A 27,870-nucleotide genomic window follows, 5' to 3' on the forward strand; every position below is an offset into this window, starting at 1 on the left:
GGTGGTACTTTCTTTTAATCCTTAATCTTCAGAAGAGACAGGTAACTGCAGCATTATATGACAGAAATAAAAAAAAGCTCCTACAGAGATGTGAAACAGGTTGTCCTTTTAGATTGAAATACGACACATGTTTAGGCTGTCTGGCATTTTTATCTATCAGAGCAGAATGCTGGAAACAGTAAATCAGACCCTACAGTCTTAGCATTGCTGCATGCACAGAGCAATCCAGACGTGGAAAAAACAGAAGCAAAAATCAGCCAGGCAAGAGCTTCCCATTCGCCAGCACGGAGCCACAGGGAAGAAAGGAGATCCCAAGCCAGCATCAGCCACCCAGACTGCTGTACCTGTACCCCGCGCTCCCTTATGAGAAGTCCAGTCTTCACGATAATGGAAAAAAATTCTAAAATCCGACACAAATCTGACTTAATTACTCTGAAACCAGAAGACAAAGTAAAAGAAACAAGAAAACAAGAATATGTGATTTCTCCATCTTTAGCCCTTGAGGAGCATACTACGATTTTTTACTTATTTATTTTGCTTCTGGATTGAATTATAGTGGAATAGGTGCCACAAGAGGATCAGATGGACAGGGAGACAAGCAGAAGGTTAATTAGATCAGAGGTCTGGAAAGCTGGGAGGTCATTTTGCTAAGGAGAGCTTGTGTTGCCAAAGGCAGGGTGGTCTGTGGACTCGAAAAGCCTGTTGATGCAGAGACTGAAGTGCTGGGTTAGAAGATCGATCAATCGATCAATCGACCGGGAGGAGGGGTGGAGAGCGGGGATTGATTGTTGGCTGAGCAATAAGGTGCCCGGGGCTCTGCGGGGGGTGAAAGGGAGAGAAGCGGAGGATGCAGGAGAAGGCAGAGCATCTCTCTGCCACAGACCTCTCAAAGAGCTCTTTACCCATTTGAGAGTGCAAGAACAATTTTCAAATATTACACCTAGGCAATTAGTAATAATAAATAATTAAATCTGACACTCAGTTATTTAGAAGCTTCAAAAAGACTGTAGATACCTAAGGCACACACATACAGGTGTTTTGGGGTTTTTTTGGGTTTTTTTTGGTTTTGTTTTTTTTAAATAATTTAGCTTCCAGAATTGCACCAGATCTCAGCAGTGCACACCTCCACACTTTCCAGCTACTTTTTCCATCCTTTTAAGTTAATGACAATTTCTTTTTTACTGAACTGCAAAAATGCAAATTAGAAATATTATAACCTGAGCTTGTCAAGCAATTTAATACCTCTAATCCTTCCTCCCTTCAAAAAATTCAACCCACTTTAAATATGTCAAAGACCTCTGCAATTCACCCTGGAATTTACCTGATTTAGGCCCTTTAGCCGCAATTTTATGGATCCTGGCAGGTCTCTCAGATGTCTTAGCTACATATACCCTTAGTATTTTTGAAGGGATCAACTCTAACACCTCTGTTAACGTCATATGCAGTAGGATGGAGTTCATAAGTGGTCATACATGCTCATAGCATTTCGTTGAAAATCAAATATATCATTTTATAAGCACAGTTATTAGGTTTGCTCTTTTCAAGAAAGCATTCAAAGCATGCAATGTTTTTGAGCATTATCATTTTAAATTATAATTATGATTATCATTTTAAAGTACTGTTTCTGTTCCATCCTTTCAATTCCTATAATAAAGCCACATATTTCAGCTGCAATTGCTTACAAGCGAATGAAATTTCTTTATGATTTATTTTGTAATTCTGTGACTTGTTTGATAGCTACCATCATCTAATCTTTCAGATAAATTATGTAGGGTAGTGCCCCTGGGAGACAGCAACAATGTGTCTTTACTCCAGAGAATATTTTTGGTTTAACGGTTATACTTTCACTTCCAAAACCAGACTCCGAATATAATTCAAATTACATCTGAAATCTATTTCAGTGAGTGTCTAACAAGAAGAACTGAGTAACAGTTCACTTAGTGGCACCCATCACAGAATTTGCCTGAATATGAAACTGATTTATCTTCAAATTAAAAAAATTCTTAAATTAGCAAAGAAAAGTTATATGCGAAGAGCAAGCACCTATGAACACCAGAAATAAACGATACCATTTATGATTTTGATCTTCAATTATGTAACTGTGGAGTTTTATCTAACAACTTCCCCCTCCCCATGCGACCTGAATCTGTCCCGTTATTATGTACATCTGCTTTTAATTCTTCTGGATACACTGGAGCTATATTTGCAAAACGCCCTTGACCATTTCTGCATATCCCCCTCATCTCAGAATTAATGGAAGGTTTTTCATTAGTCTTGTTTACATCAAGAAGAGATTTTTAACAATTTAACCAATAAGGGATGAAGGCTATCCCATACACATTGCTTTAAATGTCTGTTTTTGTACTGCTGCTCTTCAGATACTTAGTAGTTCTGTGAGAGCAATGGAAAACGGTCCCACCAACTTAAACCACACCACAGACAAGTGGCAAAGTAAATACATTCTGCTTGTATATTGATAGCAAAGCTCTCTAGCTAGTCAAAAAACTAACACTGAACTATGAAGGTGTTCAAACTGCGGCTCTAGCTCAATCTGTGCCTTGTATACTGCTCCAGCTCTGCTTGCTTTAGTGGCTGTTGCTGCTCTATTCAATAATTTCTGTAAGAAATGGCAAAAATTCCCATCATTAATTCCCCTAAGTCAGTCTCTTGCACGAGTTCCACAGACATTTCCTCTAAGAAGAAATTCAAACAAAAGAAATTCTCCTCTGCACTGCATATAAATACTGCTTCCTAACCAGTCCTTCCCACCACCTTTGCTGATGATGTCCTTTAATATTCCTTCAAGTAGACTGTCAGAAAGACAGTTATTTTTAATCAGAAACCATACTGAGGTAGAGATATGCAGTAAATGTAATTTCAATGCTGTCATAAAATCTAATTCAATGCATTTAATGTTCTAGATTAACAAAAAAAAAAAAACCCTCTGCATGCACATTTGGGAACGAATTTTCCCGGATTTCAGCTCCCATTTAAGTACCAAAGAAAAGGGAATAGGGGAAATGAGAGGACATTCAGTGCACTGATCACTGAACATATATATATAAAAAAGTAAAAGGCCACAATTATCATAAATCTGAGCCTGGGTATACGGAGCATTTCCTAAAAGCAGGATTACACTTAGATCCCTGAAAAGGCTCCTGAGCTCTTTAATGTATCAAGGACAACATGACTGAAGCAGTAAGTCCTCCCCACTGATGGAAAGCAGAGATGCAATTATTTCTTCCTTTACAGGTTTGGCATTTTATCTCTAAAACATTACCTGATCATAAACATGGGCCTGTTCTCCCAGCTCTAAACATACAACCTCTCATCAAACGCTGACTGATCAAAGGCCTTGACTCTTAAAGTTGTTTGCTATTTATTTTTTTAGGCTCTTTGAACTGACCTTTTATTCCAGACAGGTTTGAGGATGGTATCTTACACTCTTATTCATGCAGAGGGTTGTTTTAATATGATTCACAATCAAAAAAGAACAAATACTTCCTTCAAATATTATTTGTTTGCTAAAAACTGAGCAAAATACATAAACTGTATTTCGCACATTTATTTTGCTATACTAGGCATGTCGCATAGCATCCACCCAAATAATTTGTTTTTAATTTCAGCAACTGTTTTTCAAAATCTCTCACATTCCCTCCTCTTACCATTTTTCACATCATAAACCTGATACAAATCTCACAGACTCACGTTACGCATCACTACTGTTAAGAACCAGGGAGAAAATGAAAAGCAGTAGCTGGCTTATCTCTGCTATCAGGCGACTTTAGTACCAAGTTTTACTTTTGTGATGAAGTACAAATAAGCTCATGGTACAAACACAGTCGACTGGACAGTGTCACATCTTCAACAAAAGCTTGGAAAAATTCTCTCTTCCGGAACTTTCTGGGATGATGCTAGCTGCAGTGCCAATTCTGTGAAGCACACAGCCTTCCACAGAGGAGGTGTCCAGCTGAACCTCGCAGCTTTCCCCGCGGGCGGCGTGCTCCCCTGCTCACTCATGGCCAAGCCAACCCTGCTCAACTAACAATGGCAAAAATAAAGTTGCAGGAAACCTTCAGAAATATATATATATATTATATATATATATTTGTATGTAGTATAGCCATCATTGTACAAAATCAGTTTAGGTTTTCATCTGCAAAGACCATACTCATTTCCATCCTCAGCAGTTACAATAGCGGCAGGGGCTGCTGAGAATCCTTTTATCATACCACCGAGGCAGCAACCAGCCACAATTTCTGCATTTGAGCTTCTCGGGGAGAAAAATACGCAGAAGGGGATTTTTACAAATACCTTTTCTTCTCCCAAGACAGCTTTCCCAGGTCAAGGCACAACTAGCTTATAATGAGACATAACTTCAGTAAGGCAAATGATGACACTTTACAGTAGCCTTTAACCACTGTTAAATGGGAGGCCGTGGGTTTATAACGGAGCAAGAAGAGACAATGCCAGCATGAAGGCTTGTCTTTACGATATCTGATGTTTTAGCACATTCCTAGAATAAATTTTATTAAAAGCAAATCGGACTAAATTATGACCTTTGCATTTACAACACTGACAAGAATCTCTAAAACCTACTGCCATCATGTACCTAAATACGATTTTAAAAGTACTGTTTAAATATAAAAACTACTGCATAGATGTAATAATCTGCTGTTATCACTTATTAGAATATCAAGCATAAAAACATTATTGGATGATTCTTACTTTCTATGTCATAAATTAATTCATATATATATACAAAAATCCCACAGAGCTGAGACATGGTATGTTCACACCATCAGCAGTGGAAGGACTGGGCATGCTTTTAATGTGGTGCAACTGCAAACGGAAATATTCTCAGGCAATCCAGTAGTGGGCTAAGATGCAGTAACTCCATCACTTCCAGTACTCGCACAGACTTTTGTAGAACTGTTATAGGCGATTCTAATAGCAACCATAAATGTAACAGTATTTTCGATGCTTTTCAGTGCTATTTTCAAACAGAGCCAACGTCTAGGGCTGTTGCTAACTAGCATCCCTTCAGTGATTAGAGGGGGAAAACCCTACCATCTATTTGGATGAGATTCATTTACAACTTATTGTTTCTCTAAATAAACCATATTAATGAAAATCTTACACCACTCAAAAATAAAATCAACCACACTGTCCTCACAGTGCGTTTAAGTCACACGGCGTATGATCTGCAATTTCACCCATATAATCTGGGTGGAAATACAACACTGAAGCCACCGAAGGGGGGAAGGCACAGGCAACAGCCATGCAGGTAACTGCACACATCATCACATCTCCTCTTGCTGGGCAAGCAAAACAGATGCCAAGAAGAGACAGGAATCCAGCAGGGAGCCCAGGAACGCCGCGGTGTCTGACACGCTTCTCCAGGCAGGCTTTGCTGGCAGCCAGCAGTGAAAAGCAGCATGAGAGCCTCGTTCCAGATGCCAACACGTGCGGTGGGACAACGCTTCCGCAGAGGGGCCCCTAGGGACTCACCATGGGAACATATAGAAGAGCCAGTCGGGACTCGACTCAGAAAACAGAAGACAGCAAGTAGAGGAGTCTGAGAGGAAGGCTGCTACAATCTCAGACCAAATACAACAATTTTGGACCTTGCAATAAGTTACAAACCACCGGAGAAATCTGAAGATACAGTGGTATAATCAATGCTTCCCAGCAAGGCTGTACTTTCAAACTGGCAACTGGCCAAAAATTTCATGCTTGGATTCAAAGCAATTATTTTTCAAGCAATTAGGAGTCAAATAATTAGTGACATAAAATGTCAAAAATTCTGCTTAATAAAGTAGACAATCTACTGTGGTGCAGGAGGTTATGAGCAATTGGTCTCCTTTCTTCAGTTGTACAAGTGCAGCTGTGCTGCCCAAGAGAAAGGAACAGACAGGATAGGGGGAATACCGATGATCCAAACAGATTACAGCAAGGGGAACAATATTCACACTGGATAAGAATAAAGAAGTACTGGTTCTGCAGTCCTGAGGAGAGTTAGGAAGTCAAGGCAACTGGTAAGAGAGCAGAAGTAATGGTGTGGCTTTCAGGGCACCACATATTTTCACTTATGAGAAGCACTCCATAGCATCACTGAAGTTCAAGTACTTTTAGCATAAAGTATAAATAAATAATAAAAAAAAAAGCATCCATTGGCCTCATGTATGCATTAAGACATGGGAACCAAGTTTATAAAAGAATTGAGCCGTTTTCTACATGTGCAATGACCCCTCCTTCTATTGTTAGAGCTGGTAAAATGAATATGGAGGTTTTTGCCTCCATAAAGAGTTGAAACAAAATAATAGTATCTCAAAACATTGCAGAGGAAAAAAAAAAAAAAAAAAAGTAGAATTATTGACCACTTCCTCTAGACTGTAAAGCATTTGGGAGTAAATATCTGAGCCAGAAGAAAAAAGGGAAGACAAATCGGCACAACCATGAAGAAGAACCCCAGCACCATTATTTCCATCCTTTTTGCCTCACTTAGCATCCCAGTGTTGTCACTTACAACAGGCATAAATGTAAGGCAAAGGCTAACTTCAAAGTAAACTCAGCCTAAGGAAATCAACAGCTCCAGGAGCTAAGATGGAAGATTAGGTTTGTGTAAAGATGTCAACAACATTGCAAGCAGGAGCCCGAAGACAGCTAGCACAGCACTGTCACAGACAGGTCAGGGCTGCCAGTTTTGTTTGCAGCCAAGCACAGCTAAGCGGCATGGATGGTCATCAAAATACAATCCTGGAGCAAAACAGTGACCCATGCTGGTACTGAAGACAAACCCTACACATCAGCTTCCCAACACAACTGATTCCTGACTAATCTGCGTAACTCAGAATACCTTGCTTCAAAGACCATCATGCTTTTGCAGCCATACCGCCCAAGCTGCAATATTTGGGAGCATCAGTGGCAGGCTGCCCTTGTTTTAAAAAATAATATACTAGAAGAGGAAACTCCTCTGCCAGGAGTCACTCATTCAAGGGGAAGTCTGACCTTGTCTGACGTTGTCCATCAGCAATGAAAAGGATAAGTACACAGTACAGGGAAGGTCTCTGATGCTCCATCCATACAAGAAAGTCTCATATCAAGCACCTAGTCACATCTGCTCAGACGTGGAAGAAAAGGGGGCTTTACATTGAACCTTGTAGGCCCATCACCGGCAGTTTCAAAATCAACAGGTTTGGTTTGCTTGTGTACATATTTATTTACTGGCAAGACAGAAAACTATAAATATTCAATAAGCCAAAGTATTAGCACAAAAAAGTTACTGTTTCCCAACAGGCCAAGTGAAAGCAAGCACTCCTATTTGACGAGGCAAAACAACTCGCTAGACTCCCCGGGATCCATTCGGACAGGCAGCCAAAGGTGCTAAGCTGCAGGAAATTCTGCTGCTAAACTATCTGCTGTGAAACACACTTCAGGGGCCATCTAGGTTACGTGTTTTGGCAGTAGCCACAACACTTTAAAGTTGGACAGTTCTTCACGTAAACAGAATTTGGATCACTTAAAGCCTTTTTTACCCCTTTTTCGCTTTTTACTTTTCCCCTAGACAGATGAAAACAACACCTAGGTTGTAAAGGCAAGTTGATTGTCAGCAGAGCACATCAGGAAGCTTCAATAATACCATGTTATCTGAAATTATTCCACAGTTAAAATGTACAGCAATAGTATATGGAATTCGTATTATTTTCATTTCTTCTCTTGAGCATCTCCCCTTAACGTTCAATAAACCCTAAATTGTAAACCCAGCCACTATTCAGCAAGCTGCAACTTTCAGTTTGCAGCGAACACAACTATACGTAATGGCAAGTGGTCTATGCCTAATCCCAAACAGAGAGACACATCTAAGAACGCCTTCATTATTCCTCTCTCAGAAGCAGAATTTCAGACCAGGGTGGAGGTTGTTTTGTTTTGTTTTATTTTGGGGGGTTAAGTTTTGAATGGTTAATCCAGGAATTTATTCTGAAGCTGTTTCCATCTCTCAATACGGCAGACGGAACCAGCACTGACCTCCCAGGAGAAGCAGGAGAAAAGTCAATTGCTTCCATAGCAACCAACGTACCGAATTGCCACGACTCTCTTCTGCAGTTAGGCCTGATCACAACGATTTCCCATTCCCTTCAGGTCAGTGGGCTTGATAATGCTGGGACAACCACAAGATTCAACAGTAAAACCATTTGTCAGGCCATGGACGGTTTGATTATTCCCTTGCCTTCCTCCCAATTCATCACTGTCCAATATGACAGAGGTTGGACAGGATCCTGATGGCTCATTTTGTTTGGGGTTTTGTGGGTTTTTTTGGCTCATTGCCTGTATTTTCACCATGAAAAATCAGAGTACATGTTTCATGCATTCCCCATTAAAGGGCTTTTTCTAACACCCGAGAAATGTTTTGTTGTGTTTAAGAGCATGGATTGTGTAAAATGAAAACCACACATTTTACATGATGAAAAGAAAGAAGCAGCAGCAGCAGATGTCAACCTCAACAATTCTTTAACCAAAGAAAGAGAAAAAGCAGTGATGAGATGAACATAAACGATGCTGTGATGGTATACAACCCTTCACTGTTCGTGGCGGCAGCACTGCTATGGTACCTAACTCAATTAGGGATGGAAACAGACGCCTGCCAGCCTAATGTGGAACAAGCAAACATCCCCTGACCAGACATTTACAATTTGTGTCCCAAAATTTCTGAAGAAAAATTTAATCAAATTAAAAGATAATGTCATAACATCCCTAGCCTTTGAAACATAATGACAAGGTAGTAAATGACGCTAAATGCAGCTGCAGACATTGATCTAGACAAAAGGTAATTACCTGAAAGCACCACCCATCTCAGACTGTTTCCATGAGGTTTCCTCAGCACTTTTAAGTTAAAACATGTTTTAGCTACCATGCTAAAAACAAGAAGCAGTTCAAAGAAAGATGCCCTCATCATACACAACTAAGCAGAACCAAGAAGCCAGGACACCATACACTACACAAGCAGTGCCACTAGGCAGGAGGAGTGAGGTGTGATAAATCTGGGGAAAAAAATATTACACATTAAATTGTGAATCACCAGACCATTACCAAAAATGTTTAACAGTTCAACAATAGAGGTTTGAAGGTCAGCTCCTGTTCTTCCATGTTATCCCCCTTAAAGAGTGATGACGGCTGTGCAGGTGTCATCCCCGAGCTGTCCCACTGTTTTAGAAAGTTTGACAAGAAGGAAAATGCAAACGTGTCTGTCAAACAGTGCCTGGAGGGAGGATGGATCAAACTCCTTTCCAACCCTCCTTAGACAGTCACCTCTAAGTCAAGAAACAAGGAAAAACTCCTTCTCTGCCATAGACACTCCAAGTCAAAAAGGGCTCTATTGAACTCTAAATGACCACTGCAATCACAAAAACTTTTACAGAAGTACAATTCTGATAAAAGATGGGTTTCTCAAAGCCACAAAACAGTTTTTTTGTCATCATCTTAAATGCAACAACTATAAAACGTGGGCCAATTTCTGCTTTCATTTAAATAGATTAAATTCATCTGACAGAATTTAGTGGCCTTTTTTGGCAAAAGAGAGAACATAGTTCCAAAAAAAATTTTTTATCAGGCTTAAAGCTTTACTGTGCCCTTCCTATTAGAACTTTGCTCAAAAGAGACTGGCCACCTGATTCTTCTTTTTCCTTCCTCAAAGTTAAAATGTCTAGAGCGCATCACCTCGTACACTGATTCACACTGCAAGATGTCAAGAGCAATAATTCCCCACAGCAGCACAAGAGGCCAAGCGATGGCCCAGTGGTTGCTCAGGAAGCCACCTCCCTGGAACGTGCTGAAATTTGCCTGAAGCCTCAAAATAAACATTTTAGCATTGAGCAAAAATTCATCTCTAGGCATCCCAAACTGAAATAATCATTTCTATATGCAGAGTAGATAATGTTCTCTCCTCATTGCTATTCAGTGTTTTAAACCATCTTTAAGTGTATAATTAATTGCATTACTTGTCAGGGATCACTTTACAAACCACTCCACCTCCACTCAACTGCTAGGCTCTAGTGTATCTTCAGCCTTATTTTTTTTCTTCTTTCAACTCCTATCATTCCTGGAGACACTCAGGGATTTAACACTGTGTGCTAACATCCTTCACGAGATGCACACGTTTTAGAAAAGGGTTAAAATAAGCCTAACACTGAAGAAAGGAGCTGTATTTCCTTGGAAAACTGATTACAGACTGTGCCTGCAGGCTTTGCTGCAGTCCAGAGTAGGGCTCGGCCCCTCTTCCTCCATCTTCCCATCAGGAGCTGGGCGCTATGCTCAGACTTAAAGTTCTTTGGTCCTTATGAATTGTCCAGATCTTTGTTCTTTCTTTTCTTCTTTACACAAGGATCTTTACCCAGCCAGCTACTTCTTTCCCAGGTCTCATCTCCTGAGCTCCTTTAATCCAGCCTTCTAGCCCAGCAAAACCTCCAGCCCTCATGTTACCGCTATTTTCACAGCAGGAACCATAAATCCAGGCAGGTAAGGCATAATCCATTTCTACCGTAGAAGATGAGCAAACATCCATGGGGTGACTGCTTGCCAGCACCTCACTGCAGCCGTCAGTGTGGGAAAGAAGGAAGGAACTGCAGCTTTGCAAGAGGAAAGCTGTGCGTGCCACAAACTTCCTTCTACGAACAGCTTCAGAAACCCTTCCCCAATAGATGGCTCTGTTCCATCTTCACCTGCCTGTCTTACACTCACTGCTAACATAAGCCTGGCTGGGTCCTTCAGAAGCTGCAGTCCCTGGGCCTGGGCAAATGCAGGCTTCCCAGCTAGACAAGGCCCTGGGCACCAAGCGTGCACGGACACAACGGAGAGAGGGGCTCCGCAGCAGCTTCCTTGGCGTGCACATTTTAGCAATCTAAAGCAATCTGAAACCCCTAATCTGAAGTTTCTACCTTTACTCCAATCTAGTGCTGTTCACTAGCACGGACTATGACGACTCTCTTCTTGCTCTCACTTTTTTTCCTTCCTTAGTGATGCTTCATGTTTCTTTAATGATACTTCAAGGCAGTAGGGAACTCCACTTTTCCTTTCAGTTCACTACACTATCAGCAAGAGAAGGAGATCAAAAAGAAAAAAAAAAAAGAAAAAAAAAATTACAGATCCCATTGTCAGAGCCTGCTCCTGGGCCTGGCAGGAGTCCTGCCCTTCAAAACACCTTGGCAAGAGAACCTAGGGCAGGAAGGGAGAGACACACGTGCAAGCACGCCTGCAAGACATAATGCAAGACATGGGAATGTGGAATGTATGCTTTTAAAGCCAAATTTACAATTCAATTATAATTTTCGGTGGATGCAATCATAATAAGTTTATAATTATTAACAATTACAAACATGACAATAGAAGCTATTCAGTCAGAAGAAGAAAGAGCTGTAACAGCAAAATTTTAATTGTAATTCATGATGATTGAAAAAGAAGGAGCACTTTTCACAGCAACTATGGGCTCAAAGGAGGCATTTTGAAGTACAGGGACTGTCTTTTTTCTAAGAAAACTCCTCTTTCAAACACAATACATTAAAGAAAGCCCACATTCAAAATCTGGACAACATTCAATTAATTCCTCCAATTGTGAATACTCTGTAAGCTCATTATCCACCAAAATAAACGATGCCCTGATTTCAGAGAATCATTTATTAATATGACCTTTTCTACTGTAGCTATACATTTAAGAGGAAGATGTCACATATTCACATGCCATTTCAAAACACTTGACATCCTTTTACCCCATCCAAAGCCTGTACTGGATATGGGTCCCTTTGGTTCATAAACCATGGAAAGCCAGGGAGGAAACTGCAGAATTCAGCAAAAAAAATCTACGGAAACACTCGCTGCTGCTTTAAGACGGCTTTGGTCGCAGCCTCCTCCGAGGGCAGCACCTTCGCAGCCTCCAGCCCTCCCCAGGTTGCCACTTCCAAGTTAGGAAGAATCTGGGAAATGACACTGAGTTGGCGGCGAGATGCAGCTATATAAAGATTTAACGGCACTCACACATCTGCATGAGGTCTGTCTGGGCTTGAAGGTATTTATGCAACTGCCTGCCCAAACCATCAGACGCATAGGGGGTTAAGCCAAGGAGGGACACAACCCACTTCTATTTATGTTTCAACCAGAGGCCTCTAGCAAGATGTATACTTTTAAAAGCAATTACTACAGGACACATAAATTAGAAGATATTTCTTTTAAAAAAAAAAAAATCAAAAAAGCAATATTCTTAGATGCAGGTAAACAAGATCCCATAGTTTTGCATTAGTTGATTTAATGGTATTTCTGAAATGTAGTTTTATTCCAGCCTCTCTGAAGACTAGCATTCAAAATTAAATTTAAAGTAGTATGTTTATTGGATCATTTTTATCTTCTCAAAAGCAACTCTCTAGATCTTCTAAATTATTCTGAGGGGAGAGCGGCCACACACAAGTAACAAACGTAAATGGGTATCAATTAGAAACTAATACTTATTCAAGTTTCCAAGTCAGTGAAACTTGGCTGGGGAAGGTCCAATCAACCATCTAGAAAAAGGAGCCACACTACATTTAAAAACACTTCTGGACTGGAATTGCCTGTTCTCCCTTTTTTAACACAGAGCCTTTGCATGCAGCTTACCAGGGCAGTATGCATCAACGTCCAGTTTCTGTGCTGAAGAAAGTGTTGGTGAGCCAAGCTCAGACTCTGGGATTCGAGGGCTCTCAACAAACTTTGCTTTCCTCAAAGGGGCTAAGGAGAAGGAGGGGGAAAGAGAAACAGAGGTCATGAGTAAGGGAAATAGCAAGCAACAGATGGAAGCACTTAACTAAACGACACTGTCAGACTCATATCAGGTTACTCTTTTCTTTTTTTGCCAGAAAAGAAAAATTATCTGCATTCTTTAGAAAGGAGATGGCTCTTGTTAAAACTTTTAAACTGTACAGTCTTACTTTAAAGTGTGTGAGTATTGAGGCACATTCTTGATACTCTTAAACACTTCCTTTTTTCCTACTTTATTAAATAATTTTTTTATAGGAAGCAAATGGCCTGGATTCAGCAACTGTAGAAAAGCTAAGATCATAGAGTGGTACACAGAGCCCATCAGGGTTTAAAGTATTTAACTATAAATATCTAAAACGAATACACAAATTCTATGTTCAGTAATTGTTTCTTTTGAACACAAAATTTCAATTTCGAAGCATTCTGAATGTCTGACCAAACAGATTTGGAGTTCAACACAAAAGATCAGAGTAAAGCTAATGCTGTCCAAGACAAAAACGAGCACTCCACTTTTATCTTTGCAAATCCAGAAAAGATTCAAGAGACTTAAATAAAGAACCGGGAAAAGGTAAAATTGTCTGTAATAAAGCAGTATTGACCGCTAGTGCTACAAAAATGGGATTTTTCCATGTTTTAACAGTCTGAATTCTAAAAGACACGAAGTTCTGTGCAACATTTGTTTGTAATAATCACTAAAACACTTTTATTAATAAGTTTTTAAACAGATATTCCTGCCAGACCAGAGAAACAGAACTAGCAAAATAAGTTATATGCAGAGATTATTACATTACATTTCAAAGTTAAACTCACATGCCCATTAAGGTAAAAGGCTAATTTGAAAAGCCACTCTACAGACGGTATCACAGGTCAGCATGCTTCATGCCTCTCTGATTCTCAGCATAATAGCCTCGATTTACATAATTTCTATTTATAGTTCGCTGTCCTGCAAATTAAATTTGGGATCTGAAACTAAAAATGGGGAGGGGGGGAACGTTTGTTCACATGCATCTCATGTAATAAAAGCTCAACAGGTCAAATGATGACCTCTGAGGCAGCAATAAATCTCTTGCTTTTAAGGAGCCTGCATGCAGCCAGCATGGTTGGCCCTGCAGCTGGAAAAGGATTAGCAATTCTGATGATGGGGAACCAGAAAGACTACACACAACTAGCTGGCTCTCACTAGCTGAGCTGGTACACAAATGATCACAGGAATTTTTAAAAGGGGGGTGGAGAAAAACAGAGATAAAGGTTATGGTATGTTTTTTGAATAGAAAGTCCTTGTGAGGCTGAATATAGGCAAGGAATCAGACCCCTCCTCTCTGTACCAAAAGAGGGGCTAAACTCCCTCCTGACTCTCTTCCCCTAATGATCCATCCCAGGAGACCTGATCTGATGAGGAAAAAAAGGTACCATGCTACCATTTTGCACAAGAAAATCCTGGATGAGTATCAGATGTATTTACAGCACATTGCCCTCCGGAGTCCATAGGGGCTGGTGTAACATGAGCCATGCCAGGCAAGAGGAATGCAAGAGAGACTGACAGGAGATAAGGGCAGCTTGAAGCCCCTTCTCCCCCCGGACCCGCCGCTGTCCCAGCGGCACATGAAGGTCACGGATGCGCAGCCAGCTCAGACACACAACGTGATGCTAGACACCACAAGCCAGTAGTCAACTGTATAGACACCCCCCCGCCCCCAAACCACACACACACACACACACACACACACACACACGCACCCTATCAGCTTGCAAACTGGCCAACACTAGTGAAAAAATTATTCACAGCCATGATCCTGTGCCAGATACTGATGTAATGAAAACATGTAAATACTGAGAAGATTATTACTACAGCATGAAAATTGTTTAGAGTAATAATTCTGCACAGGCCAATCTACTAATATTTTATTTGTAATTGCAGTTTTAACAAATATGTTTATTTCAAATGTTTTACCATGGCCTCAGTAACAGTCATTTTTATAATATATTATTAGAAATAGCTCATTTTTTCTTTCTTTATCATTTCTGGCTAACACTAGAACCATAAATCATCTGATGCAACACTTGGCAATGCTCATTTTGTTCTGAAATACAGAACAAACATGGTTTTCATAGTTCAAAGATGTTAATGACTGCAATGGGATTGTCACCAAAGGTATTGCACTGAAGATTATTTGAGTTGCTAACCCAAAGAGGAAGAAGAAATTTAAAAAACAAAGAGAGGGCTGATGATACCGACTATGCTGCTTTCTGTGCAGTCTCCTGCACGTTTCAACAGATCAGCACCTAACAGGTCAGCTCCCATCCATAAGGAATGAATACAGCAATCTCCCATTTCAGTATGGGTTTTATTTCTGCATCTCTTCTGGATCTTCTTTACTTCCTGCTGAAGAGCTCATCCCATCAGCCGATTAATTCCTGCCTTCTCTGAACAACTGACCTACAACAGCAGAAGTGATCAGCTCGTGCATTCAACAAGCTGATCTACCAATTTTTCTTTTGAGGGCAACAAAGAACTTCATATTAACAACGTGGTGAATTCTCAATGCACTGCAAGTTTAGTCATACACGTCATTTTACAGTGTTTATGTTTTTGTTCCCTAAAAAGCACGGCTTAAGTCTTAAAAACACGTTACCACCAGACAAGATACGCTATGTCAACATGGCTTAAAGACAACAATTTACTTTAAAAGGCTCAAGTCAGTACAATCTTCTCAGTGTAACTGCAGATCAGAAAGAAGACACAGAGCAATAGTTTCTTTTATTTCAGATGTTCTGAACCTGAAAAAGACAAAAAGCCCTCCTAACTCATATGTAACCCGATTAGATGAAAGGAGGATTTTCATGTAAAAGAAAGCACTCCTGACTCCTGTCCAAATGAAGATTACCCTGACAGATTCATATTTGGGCATTAGTTTTCTACTGGAATAAATAACAAATGGAAATGCCATAAATTCAGAAATCTGTTTTGTCATTTTCTACCCAAATTTTAAAGGATAACATTGATCTGTTTATAAAAAGTGACTTTCTATGCACAACAGCTTGCCTAGGTCCTGAACATCCTCCCATGAGCACAGGCAAATCTTATGATCAAAGTCATGGGATGAGCATTTGGCACATACTATAAAAACTAACAAAAGCATGAAAAAATTATTTGAAGTATTCTATACCTGCCTTGGTCCATTAGCTCTCTTATTTCTAGAAGATTTTCTGTACAAAACAGACTGACTCTAGGCATTAAACAGCATTGAAATAGCCTCTTCTGTTACACAACTGCAATTTTTTGAGGAGACAATAGTATTTCTTCGAAAAATACTGGGAAAAAAAGGATATTTGCAATAACCAGTTATAAAAATATAATGAATTAAGCGAGTATGTTAGTAGTTAGTAATGCTGTCTTTCTAGAACTGCAAAATACACACTTAATTCAGAAAAATATACTGATTACAAGTAGCCTAAAGCTGCAGCCTCGTCACTTGGGTCCCACCGCCCATTCACCGATGATGGCCCAGGAACTGATGGCAGCAGTCCATGCTGTACACACGCTCAACAGGCCAGTCCTGCTCCCAAGGGATCGATGACAAACACAACATTGGCATCACATAGGAACTAACTTGCTACTACTAATGTAGGAGCTTAAATTTAAATAGCTAGAGAAGTTATTTAAAACAAATACTGTACATTTTTGGGGCTACTTCCTGCAGTTCTTAGCAAGATTAATCCCCATCAGTATCCAAGCCAGTAGAGCAAAACTGAAAATCCTTTCTTCAGCACAAATAAAATTCTCATTCGACTTTGACAACAACTTTTCCTGCGCAAGGAAAGCAATGCTAATTTTATGGTAGGAATTAACCAGGTAATGCAAAACAACCACCAGGGCAAGCACTCAGAAAGTTTAATTAGATAGCTCATTTATGACACTTTCTGCAGCAGGTGGTCTATCTTCCAGTGGGGACAAAGATAGAAATTCTTTCTTTCCTGGTTTTCATGCTAATTCTTCTTAATATCCACACGGACACTGTAAGTACTATACTGTCACCAATGACTGAAGTCTTCAAAACAGACAGGAATGTAAAACAGTTTAAAAACTGTATATAACTTATTTTTTGGAAAAGTATACATTTGAGAGAAACTGCCCTTTTAAAAATGAAGAAATCTGTTATCTGGGTTTCAGGATTGCCTGTTGATTATTAACCTGCAGGCAGCTTCTTACACTAGAAGAGCCATACAATGGAAGATACAGTTGACAAAATCCAAAGACCTGCTGAGGCCCAACAATGCTTCTTCATCAGCAGAGATGGGAGACGTTCCGTTTTCTTTCCTCTGATGACAGAAGAGAAGTAACTGTGTCACCTAACACTACAGCTAGGTGTGAATTTAAAAGCATACATAAGCAAACACGTATTTAAAACAGATGCACAGGACTGCAATAAAGCACTGTTAGTAAACTAATGGGGAAAATATTTTATTAGAAGCTGCAATGTCAAGCAGTCTGCAGACTGGCTTTTTAAGAGCCTCTTTAAAAACAGAGATTCCGAGTATGCTCACCTGAGGAACAGAAACCAAAAGCCCAATTCATAATATTCCTCAAACTTGTATGCCCATACTAGTTATTCCTGAAGCTCTCATTCCAGGGGCTGGAACGAGCAGTACAGGAGAGCTGCATGGCCCCTCTGACACAGAAAACACCTCAAATATCAGGAGCTGCTGATGGTTTATCCTTTTGTACATCTGCATGGAGCACTGGGATCAATTCTGGTGCTGTTTGTGATCAACACCAAGCATCTAATCTACTACCAAATAAAAATAAACCAAAGAAAAACCAGGATGTGTTTATTCTTTCAGAGTAATCATTTTATCTCTATTAGCATTGTGTTCTAGTTCAGCCTATTGAGCTTCCTAATTCTATCGCATTTTCTACCTTACCATTTAATTGTCCCATAATTTATAGATGAGTTAGTATTTTAATTAAGAAAAAGGTTTTCTTTAGATTAAAAGGCATTGATAAAAGGAAATTATAATGGATTAGGCAAATGGCTTCAGCTACTAAATTCAGTTTCAGCTCTGAAAGGAACGTTTCACTAAAAAAGGGTTATTAACATCTAATGACCTGATTGAACAAAGCGTTTTTTTCAGGCAGTTATTTCAGCAGATTTGAATTCATTCCACAGTTTGACTACAACATATACACCTATACCATTGCGTGTGTATACACACCCATAAAGATACACAAGAAACCAATCCATCTACAGACAAGGAAGATGCCGGAGGAAACAGCAACTCTTTTTCCATAGCATGAATGATGGATTGACGATCCCAGGGTACCTGGGAGCCTCTCCTTGTATCGGCTCCTTACAAGCATCAGAGAAACGTACATTATAGTGCCCTGAACTGTGTTAACACGAACCACTACAGCTTTTTACTACACAGGCTCACACGCTTCATCATATAAATACAAACACAGCATGGCCACATGCCTGAATTCTCCTGCCTCGCTCCTACAGGGCAGGTCCTGAGCAGAGTCTGGCCAAGGAGCTTGGCTCAAAATCAGCTTTTCTCCCCAGTTTTGTCCTCTCCCTACCTTACACACAAGTACAGCTGAATTTTAACTATGCTTTGAGCCTTCCTCTGCCAGAAGGGGATGAACTAATGAAATTTGCTATCTTTGTGTAAAAATACTGGTTTTATCACAGGCTGAAAGAGTGCCATGAATGATGAAAACAAGTGAACTGCTCCATGTGTACTGCACGCTCATTTCTTGTGACTGGTTCAGCTGAAGAGGAGCTGAATTTTGCACTTAAACATTGTACTTGTAAATACTGTAAGCACAATGTTATAACATAAATTCTGTATGGAGAGAATGCAATCCCCCAAATGTGCAGGCTTTTACAAAATCCTACCCAAGTTACGCTGTGATGGGAAGAGCCAGAGCACCCGTTTGAAGAGCAAACTTTGGAAACTCTTATTTAAAGAGAGTAAAAGTGGGCGCTTTGCACATCATCCGTTCCCCATCTTTAGTTAATAATGACGGCTGCCGTGCCAAGGGCTGATTCACGTGCTGGAAGCTGCCCAATGGCTACGTAATGCTGCAGAGAGTAGACTTTACTGAAGTCTCACTTATACTAAAATGTTTTAAGTGCTGCAGTGCTATTGATCCACAGAGCTCCTGGAACAAATAACTGTCAGATTCAACACAGCTGGACTACACCCAAAACACGAGAGATGTAGCTTTCAGTGCTGCCTCTGATCACAAATGACTCTTTATTTTGCTGAGGTAAGAGCCGTAAAAAGAGAAAATTACAAACCACATGATTATTTTTGCTGTGGCACTAATACACCAGCTATGTGTAATTAGGCTTTTTAGGTATAAATTTTTTTTAAAAATCATTAAAATTAAAATAGTGAAATTACAGGTTAACATCTTTCTTTAGCTAATCCAGCATTATTTTACAGAAACCACTGTGTAACAGTAATAGTTTTTTCCCTTCTGTTATTTGAGAGTATAAAAGCTTTTTTAATTATGTTTTAAAGCCTCTCTCCTTTCATCACACGGTTATCGCAGCATCATGGGTAGGGCAGAACAAGTGAGAAAAATGCGTTGTCTGGAAACATCATACTTGTTCCAAAACTTTGAGAAAACATGTTTAGTTTAGGAGATAAGGTCCTGAAACAAGAAAATTGAAGGAAATGAAGGTGGAAAGAGGAACAGATCAAAAAAAAAGCAGGAAGAGAGTCCAGCAAGCTGACAATGGAAGAACAGCAAGGGAAAAGGAGAGTTAAAATAAGCAACTATTAAAAACTGTCTTAATTTAAAAATTCTTCTTTAAGCTGTAAGAAGTCTGTAACATGAAGGTTCTGCCTATTACGGCTTCTGAAAATGTTTTTTGTAAAAACAAGGAATAACTTTCTCTGGAGGAGTGGATTCTGTGATCCTGTGGGACCACAGAGATCTACTGGAAAATTATTTCACCCTCTCTGTCTCTCTCCAGATGAACAGTTCTGTACAAGGCACAGAAAATAATATCAAACCACAGCAGTAATGTTACCAAAAGATATTCAATGACATCAGAAAGGAGTCCTATAGAAAAGTATTTTAATTAAATCAAATTATAACTAATCTTACTTAAATTATTACCACCTCTCTCAAATAAAAACAAATAATTGATCAAAATCAACTTCTGTATGAATAGGCATTCCCAATCCATTTTCAAGGGACAAAGTAACTTGTTTTTGAAAGGCTTATATGTATTTTCAATACATACAGAATAAAATAATACAGATTTCTGTGTGAAGTGTTCAATAATGGCTAGTACAATGATGTTTGCAATAAATTTGTGTATTCAGAAAGAAAATAATTTCCCCTAAAATACTAACCTGTATGTAGTCTGCACTTCCAGAAAAAAATTTCAGCTCAATTTCCATTTTGCTTATTACTATGCAACTATTTTCTGTCATTTAGAGCAAATGGAATAGCAATTTGTTATCAAACTTATCACTGCTGGAGACAACAGACAGCAAAGCAGTCCTCTCTTGGGTCAGGCCAAATGTTTTAGTTGTAAGTTAGACCAGTCAGAGCATCCCAGCATGAATCTGTTGAGCAGCTGTTGCCTAGAATACTCTGGCAAGCCTTTCGGAAGAAAGTTGCTCCTATTAATGATCTCAGAAAGAAAAAAAAAAAAAACACTCTTTCCCTGTAGATAAGTTTATTTCCAACATGGGCTGCCAAAAAGTCTTTATCCCTGTAGGGGAGACAGCTTTGAGGAGAAGCAAGTTATTTAATTAACATATAGACATGGCAGGAGGAGGATATGGTACTTTCATCTTTCCATTCAAACTTGTCAAATTGTTTATGACTCCTCGGAACTGTGTCACAGTAGTAGACTTCTCCACGTCATTTCCCATCTAAAATTCTTTTCAGCATCTTCTGAAGTCTTTTAAAATTGCCTCTTTTAGTAGAAATTCCTCATGTGTGACTCAAGGTAGAAACTTGTGTGTAAGAGGAGGAGGATGAAAGAAGAGAAAGGAAGTCAGCATCACTTGCTCGGCTGTCCAAGTCATCTTGTTATGAAAATAAGCAATTCACCCACTAACATTTTTCATAAATTTCTGTTGCAGTCAGTTTTCCTTTTCAAGTTTCAGACTTTGATTATACAAAAAAAAAAAAAAAAAAAAAAAAAAAAAATAGAGTGAATGAAGACCTGGGACTACAGGATGAAATCATGTCATCAAAATTTAAGCTTACGTAAGATCTGCTCAAATACCCAAAGAATCTTCCCAAATGGCAGAAAAGGGACAGGGCAGAGCTGGAGGGGAAAGTGTTCCTCATGCCCCTCACATCCCTTTTCCCAACATTTTTATTTCATTAAATGTTAAATTTAAAACAGATGAGGGGAGAATGCAACAAAACATGAGTGCTGAATTGCGTTATTCCCATTCAATCTCCTACTATCCTAGAGTTCTTTCAGCAATTCAGTGACTCAAATATTGCACTGGCACTAAAAGTGAGAAAACCATCAAAAAAAGACCCGGATATACTGTAAAGGGCATTTATTCTAAAGAAAGCAGCAAAGAGCTTGGTCACTTTAATCAAATTATAGGTAACCCCATTAGTTTGCTCTTTAGAAAGAAACCGTTTCACCATTTTCTAAACATAAAGACCGACTCATCAAAACACTATGCTCAGATTTCAAGATAAACTTTCATGAGAGAAATCAGAAACTAATTAAACAACTACACATTTTCCTCTTTTCTGTATGATGCTGATTGTAAGACAGATCTTGGGGAAAAAATGCCTGATTGCTATAGCGTCCCCAACAAGGGGCTTTTGTTTCATGGGGCTTTTTAAAATTGTACATGTTGAACAAGTTAGGCTGTAGAAACCTGTCTGAACATTTAACATAGCTTAATTTATCTCAAGTCACTAGAAAAAAAAAAAGAAACTATATTTAACTGAAGATTCTTCCCACAGAAGAAAAGAGCAAGTGTAACATAACCACTTCCAAAATAAGGCTGATCTTCCTGGTAGCGTATGTTTTCCTCTTTTGTACAGCTTTTCTCTCCATTTTATTTACACTGAGATTTGACTACAATATTTGACTCACAACGTGTAGCTGTGAAGCCACATTAAACTAGAAAGTGTTCAGAATTGCCGTTCTCCTACCCCATTACACCAACATTTTTTCTAGTGCTGGCGATGCTACAGGATAGCTCAGGAAATGGTGTGCCTTTGTGAACTGCTGTCCTTCCCGTAAGAATGGAAGTATCGGGTTCATTGAGCTCAGCAACCTGTCTCTGGCAGTGAACACCAGCGACCTAGGAAGGAGCATGGAAAAGGGAACAGTGAGAGCCCTGTACAGCATCTCACACGTTGTGATGCAGGGACTTTGAGCCAGAGCTGTTACCCCCAAAGCCTGCAACAAATTAATCTTCCATTAATATAACCAGTCACTTTTTGAGATAGATTTTCAGCATTCACAACACCTCGCAGCACAGCTTCCTGTGAATTAACTACACAAGTTTGAAAAACCGCTTGCCAGTTTTGCACTGCCAACCTTATTTCTGAAAACTCAGGGAAACTATCAACTTGGGTTCCCCTCTGCACAGTTGATGACTCTTCCAAAGACATCCAAACAGACTGGTGGAGCCTAACACCGCTCGACAGTACTCGTGTTAAGTTTTTCCTAATACATTCTGTTTATCCAGGTGAACGTTAACTCTGCCCTTCAGACCACTTCCCACTAACTTGCTCCATATAGACATGAAGCCAACAGGTCTGCAGTTTCCCAGAGCTCCCTCAGAGCCCTTTTTAGTACTTGATGCCATAATAATCACCTTTCAGCCGCCTGGTGTTAAGGAAGTTATAAACGAGAGGTTACACAGCAAAGACAGTAATTCAGCATCCGTGAACACCTTCTGGTCCTCGTGCTTTGTCGCAGTTTGTTTTTATGACCTGCTCTACCATTGCTGTCATCTGAGACAGACCCAGCTCTCTGTCATTCTTTCTTTGCAGCATCTGTACCGACGAGGTCAGTACCTGCTGCCTCTGCTAACGCTGCGTGTGAGGTTGGGCTGTTCTGAATTCTAGTGCTCCCCTGTTATTATAGCAGTAAAAAATTAAAAACTGCACTAGACTTGCAAGGGATCTGAAAAAGAATGACAAAAAGGAATTATTCACTCTAGGCATTGCTGCAAGAAAGCTGTTTAAGTATTTTACAGGCAGCCAAAAATGATCAAAGGTAGGTATCAAATTATATAGCCAAACTAAATTTGAACAGAAGTGGCAGGGGCCAAGGCTAGGAGTAAGCCTAGAGTTGTACATAAACAAAATCTAATTCATTGTCCCACCATATACTTAAGATCATACCAACATATTGTAACCACGATGAGAAGGCTAAACTGTAAAATACCCTACCATTCAAAGCCCAAGTAATCCCATGTTAAAGCACATATAAGACTAGATCCAGTTCACTATACAATACCATTGTTTATGACCATGACTACGTAGCATACAAGCTCATATAAATTCATTATTTGATAATAGCACTTAAAATGAAGGCAAAAGATGTGAATAGATAAGGTGACTTTATTTATGTGTCAGTCATTCAAATTTTGCTATGCTAAAACTAATTTAGTTGGTGTAGCTGATAAAGGCAGACCTGTAATTACACTGACATGTATGCATAATTTTTCAATTGATATGAAACTGTATTTAGGATCCATATTTCTTTGCTGGTAGGAGCTTCACAGAATATTATATTCTTAAAATGAAGCTGCTTATCTGGCAAGACGCAAGCCTGAATTAGCTGAATGTGTTTGTTAACACTTGAAAAAACATATTATGCTGTATTTACAAGGTGGTTTTTTACCTAAGAAAATTGCTACCATTCAACCACCTTTAGTTTTCAGTAATTTATTCTTTGCTTTTAAAATTCTTTATTTACTCGTAGAAGTAAATAAGCTGTTAGAACTTCCTGTTTTGAGAAGTGATGACTGCTCATATTAACCTTTCCTTCTACAGAGGAACAGGGACAAGGAAACACGATGTGCTTAAATAATTTAATTAAAACATCTAATGAACATGTGATTATTTGTGTGAACATGAACGGTTAAAGCAGACCGACTGGACCTGCCTCTATCAATGATGCAGGCAGACACAGGAGAGCAACATTTCTCAGTGTAATGGGATTTAAGACCCAACAATCTCTACAAGACTTCAGTGGCATGTGCATCCTGCGACAGCAGCGAGATGTCCCATGAAGGACCAGTCCTGTCTAGCCCTTTAAGTGAAAATAATGTTAACTTTGCTGGGAAGGCAGTGCTCTCAGCACCCATTTCTGAGCCAAAGAAGCAACAGTCACGGCATGCAACAAGGCCAGTGACCACTTACTAAAAGAAACACCAATCTGGTGACTTTCCTTCGAAAAATATTTACTCACTTACACCAATTCACTTCCATGACTGAGAAGGTAAAAAGAAAAGTGTAAGGGGGGGGGGCAAAAAAAAAAAAAAAAAAGTATTCTCCTAAGCCTGGCTTCATCTTTCCAGAGAAACCTTGTAGAAATTCCAAGTTTCAACTTTCCACAACCTGCACATGGTACCAAACCAACGAGCTGTACTCTTCTTCACAGACACGCTGGACCACAACTCCCTCCACGATGCACCATCCATCCCTGGGTCTAAACACACGTGGTGGCTGGCTGATTTTACAAAATACAGCCATAGCTGCCATTTGTGTGCCTGAGAGAAGAATCAAGCTCCATTAGGGCCAGATTTTTTAAAGCGGGGGGAAGAAAAAAAAAAAAAATTAAAAATCAGTCTGTAACGCAAGAGGAACACTTGGTCCAGCTCTGACAGCTGAAGAACTGCTGGTGACACCGGGCATGGCTGCTGCTGCTCCTCCTTCTTCTGCTGAGTGACTTGCCTACCCATCACAGAAATTTTCAAGTAGGGCGTTTTAATGAAAGGATCAAAGATATCCTTGCTCCTCTGCAAGCTCCCGAGCATGCTATTTTCCACAAAGGCAACTCCCAGAACAAACACTTGTTTCGTAACCTGCCTCAAAAGCACTGCCTTATCCCAGCTTGCACCTGCCTCGGTTCTTCTCTGCATCTTCAGTGCCGTTATCTTCCCTTTGTCGCTTTATCTTTATCCTTTGTCAAACTGAGTGTTCTTTCTGCCCCTCTGAATTGAAGCTTCATTTTTTCCATCTACACTTTCTCCCTATCCAGCTTTCACAGTATCTGATAGCTGTCCCATCTCTTTGCAATGCCGATGCCTTCATCTTCCAACCGGCCCCTATCACAACATCTCTCCTCTTCTGCTCACTGTCCTATTGCCCATTTTGAGGACTCCAAAGCAGATCAGAAGCAAGCCAGGCGACTTGCTTTTACAGCCCTCTTTCAGACCCTCTAATCAGATTTGATACTTTGCAGAATCAGAAAAGTCAAAAAGAGACAGAAATTCAATACAAAAGCTCCAAAACCGCTACTGAGACAACAGGAAAAATCCCACCGAGTGCAACAGCTCACTGCCTTGGCCCTTAGCTCTTGTAGTACCAACCTTCTCTACAGCAATGTTAGTTGGTACAGTGTCCTGGTGCACATCTACACCAATCCCCCAGTGGTTTTTGTATTCATTGCTGGAAAATCTTCAAGTTAGGTATTACAGTGTGAAAGCTTCCCCAGCTGTCAATTATTACCATCAGCAGCAAGAGCATTGCCAATAATAATTTAACAGGTAGAACATAGAGAACTACAGTGCTCATCGTAATTTATTTAAAGGTAGGCTTGGGGATTTTTTGGAGGGGGACAGTTGATTGGTTTTGTTGAAGCAAATTTTTCTTTGCATTTAGTTCTTTTTGAAAAGTAACTGGTTTGTTCATAAATATGTGGTTACAGTAGAAGCTCAACTTGGCAAGAGGTTGGATTTACTGTCTTTTTGGTATAGCTCCTTTAGATTTACATTGTTCATAAGAGCAACAGCAATATGAATTAAGTGCTAGACAAGCTTATTCACCTGTTCAAACTGTTTCTAGAAATTTCAAAGCATGCCCTAGGAAGAGCTGCAGAAAGCGAAGTCCCTAGCCCCTACCCCTTCCCCCCCCCGAAATGAAATGAAGATGCAAACCTTTGACAAAAGCTGAAGTTTAAGGGGCTGTTTAAATTCACCTGGAAATTATTCTTTGTAGTCATATACTCATTAAATAGAAAATTGGACATTCTAATAGGAAAAAAAAAATCACAAAATTTAAACCACCAACTTGTCTAAATACATCTTGATCTGAAAGATTCTACCACTGAACAGAAAGAAAAGAGTAAATGAAATAGGGCAGATGGGAACCCGTAGACAAAAAAAATTTGTCTACGTTACATTTATGGAGAAAAATCACAGAAACACTGTAAAAGAATAAAACAGGCAAAACCAGAAGAATGCACAAGAGCAAGCAACAGTCTAGATATTTCACCTCTGCATGAACTAATGTGATACTCAAACATATCCTGCTGAAAACAAAGGTACATAAACAAGTCTTTGTTTTCTTAAGAGGTGAAATTGTAAAACACTAGAAGAGAACAACGTTAGGGTTAAATTAGCATCTACCAATCCAGATTTACAAAAGCTGACGAATACATTTCCTCTGCTTACATTTTATGGTATCTGACACCGTAAAACAAAGGGCACTACAGCTTTAGAACAAACTTGACGTGAAGCTAAGTTATAACTGCATGATTATCACATAATGAAATTTTTATGGTGCAAAACCACTTATTTCTGAAAGCAAACTGTAACACAATGCTATATACTAAGTACTATTTTGATGCAAACATGAAAGCAGAAATTTAATCTTGTGTGTATGAACAAATCAAATGTGCAATGTTTAGATGGTTATTGCATAGCAGTGCTGGGTATTTGGCAATCAGAAAGAATGTTTCAGCACAACAGTGTATTTATACATGCATAAATGCCTTCTGTCCAAATATAAACTTTTAACAAATATCATATGAGATAAAACTAAGCCCATATGTTCTGTAGCAGTAATTCCTTTACTAGAAGACAATGTAGAGTTATTCATTCTCATCCCCTTATACAACCTGCCCTCAGATTAAGTGGGAAGCAAGAATCTATTTTCCAGAGCAGTACCAGCAATTGGTATGGATCCACATTGCTCATTTCTCTTGTGCAAAAGAGAAAAGCTTTTAGAAATGTTCTAATATTTCAGCAAATTTTCATTTCCCATTTCCATGCCTCTTGCCTACATCATCAGGCTGATTTAGGAACACGATTCCGAAAGTATTTTTTCTAACTGAGGATACGGAGGAGGGAGGGAGGGAGAGGATAAAGAAATTATAATTTTGTGTTTAAAAAACCTGAAGAACAATTGACTGTGAAGACCTAAAGTAGCACCTTGTGAGGCATCGGGCTCAACGCAGTCTGCCATTGCTGTTAGACACAGAGCTCCTTTAAACAAGCCAACAGTAACCCTTTCAAAACCACTTGGTGAAATCAGGCCTTTATTTTGCAATCTTCAGCCAAGTCGGTACCCACCAACTCATCAGAGTCTCAGCGTCTGCAAGGGACAAAGTCTCAAGGAAGAGGCATTCAGGCAGCCATCAGAAGCCCCAACCAAGTTCAGACCGTGACAGACATGGACCAGACCTGTGGGTCCCATGAGATGGGATGAAGGCGCTCTCAGAGATTAATGTCACCAGGCTGCATGGCCTTCAGTTACAACATGGCACATATCAGGACCCTAAATATCTGGTTTAATAAATACAAAGGTACTCAACAAAATACACATTGGAAACGAAGATTTGTTTTTTCCCTTTTCTTCCCCTCCCTTCAGTCAAAGAACCACTTCAAAAAAGTTTGGGTTAATTTGTTTTCTCATTCCATTTAGCTGTAGGATGTTTCTTCTTTGTCAACAGAAAAAAATGCTCCATCTCCACATGCAGTATAAAAATCTCTGGCCTCTCAGCTGTAGCTGTAGTTCAACAAACTGGGTACTTAGAGGGCTATTGTTTCAACTGTTAAAAAAGCTGATGCTGGAGTAAGAGAGCAGCTCATTTAGAAATGTATACACACATTATCTACTTGGAA

The 27,870-nt window shown here is 39.6% G+C and overlaps 1 protein-coding gene across 1 annotated transcript in view; it reads right to left on the reverse strand.

Annotated features, from left to right (window-relative positions):
- The window catches only part of TANC2 (tetratricopeptide repeat, ankyrin repeat and coiled-coil containing 2), a 215,101-nt gene that overhangs the window by 110,563 nt on the left and 76,668 nt on the right, over positions 1-27,870 (reverse strand). The window contains exon 5 of the mRNA XM_082331638.1: positions 12,640-12,750. Within this exon, the coding sequence (XP_082187764.1) occupies positions 12,640-12,750 (111 nt within the window). The remainder of the gene's footprint in view (positions 1-12,639; positions 12,751-27,870) is intronic.

Source organism: Platalea leucorodia (assembly GCF_965183815.1).
Source record: "Platalea leucorodia genome assembly, chromosome: 22".
NCBI classification, from domain to species: domain Eukaryota; kingdom Metazoa; phylum Chordata; class Aves; order Pelecaniformes; family Threskiornithidae; genus Platalea; species Platalea leucorodia.